This window comes from Aplysia californica, unplaced genomic scaffold (assembly GCF_000002075.1).
Source record: "Aplysia californica isolate F4 #8 unplaced genomic scaffold, AplCal3.0 scaffold00057, whole genome shotgun sequence".
NCBI classification, from domain to species: domain Eukaryota; kingdom Metazoa; phylum Mollusca; class Gastropoda; order Aplysiida; family Aplysiidae; genus Aplysia; species Aplysia californica.
This window is the reverse complement of record NW_004797327.1, coordinates 2,040,463-2,042,057: the sequence shown is the minus strand read 5'-3', so window position 1 is coordinate 2,042,057 and position 1,595 is coordinate 2,040,463. Positions and strand designations below refer to the sequence as shown.

The following is a 1,595-nucleotide window of genomic DNA, read 5'->3' as shown; positions in this document are numbered from 1 at the left end:
TACCCCCCCCCCACACACACACACTCCACACACTTACACATATATACACAAAAAAAACAAAAACAAACACACACACACACACACACACACACACACACACACATACAAACACGCATATTCCACACACACACATACACACACACGCACGCACACAAATACAAACAAACGAACACACACGTCAATATGCATACACCAGCTTACGCAAACTCAGAAGCCCTATCACACACACACACACACTCACATACAAACACACACAAAACACACACACACACACATACAAATTCCCAAACAAACACACACATACAAAGACACTTTGATATAAAAAAAACAAGGATAAGAACCTGTTTCCCTGTGTCTCACCTGTCCTATCTCAGGTAAGAGAGATTCCCTGACGTCAGCCAACCTTCCCGGAGAGCACGGCGAGGCCAAGTGTGCGAAACTAAACACAGATATCGATGACGTCGTTGTCTCCTAGAGGTCAACGCTATCGGGTAAAGGTCAAGTTGAGCTCCCCATGCGTGAAAAACAATAAAAAAAAAATTTCTTAAAAATGTACCCCCTCCCCCTCAAGAAAAAAATACTATCTTTCCGTTTGAGTAAGAGTTTGATTGCACTTGTAAAACAAGCAGGTCACATAAGTTCCGAAGATTATCAGCATTGCTAGAGAGTAGCTTACAAAGAGAAAAAAAAAGCAGAGGAAAGGAAGATTTAAAACCCAAACTAATAATAATATCCATCTATGTTGAATAGAAGTCGAGATATGTGTGATCGAAAGAGATGAGAGTCGTTTGGTTTCAGAGCTAACCGCACCCTCACACACACACACACACACACACACACACACACACCTTTTTTAACTACCTACACCAGACCTTTACCCATCATCTGATAGACATTGACAACACCCAAAAGCCTGGACTGATATTTGATCGACGAAGGAATTTGGGAGCTATGAAAAAAGGAACGTCGCACCAAAATAAAATCAGAATGTTAAACATCAACAAAGTTGTTTGGTCTTGATTTCTTGATTAGAAAAAGGTTGTATTGTAATAGAGTAGTCTGCGCTTTTGTTCCCCTTCTTCAGGCTCCTTCTCTTTACCTACTCTCTCTCTCTCTCTCTCTCTCTCTCTCTCTCTCTCTCTCTCTCTCTCTCTCTCTCTCTCTCTCTCTCTCTTCTTTTCTCTCTCTCTCACACACATCTTAAGGTCTGTCCATTTTCTTTGCTTTGGGTGAAAATAATAATAATATCCATCTATCCTCAATAGAAGTCGAGATATGTGTGGATCGAAAGAGGTGAGGGTCATCTGGTTTCAGAGGTAAATAAGCGAGAAAGTGGCCGTCAAAGTTGAGTTATTTCTTTAGCTTGAGAGTCTGTGGAAACTGAAAATTTACATTTCTTCAGCCGTTAATCAACGTTTTTCAGTAAAAATCCACACTGAAATGCGCTCTTTAATGGGCATGAAATGTGGTGAGCCAAAAAACAAAAATTCGATAAAAATTCCCAAACATTAGGAAACATTTCTTGACTTTCGTTATTTTGACGAGCGCCTGATTTCACCACACTGCCTCTTAATAAGTAATAAGATAAGTAATAA

General features: G+C 40.0%; 2 protein-coding genes across 2 annotated transcripts in view; one reads left to right on the top strand and one right to left on the bottom strand.

Annotated features, from left to right (window-relative positions):
- LOC101854780 overlaps nt 1-1,001 on the top strand; it is a 4,809-nt gene extending 3,808 nt beyond the window's left edge. The window contains exon 4 of the mRNA XM_005093066.3: nt 375-1,001. Coding sequence (XP_005093123.2) covers nt 375-475 — 101 coding nt within the window. The 3' untranslated portion in view covers nt 476-1,001. The remainder of the gene's footprint in view (nt 1-374) is intronic.
- Nucleotides 1-1,595, bottom strand: part of LOC100533313 (glutamate receptor subunit protein GluR2) — a gene marked incomplete at both ends in the record, with an annotated part of 127,725 nt that overhangs the window by 1,569 nt on the left and 124,561 nt on the right.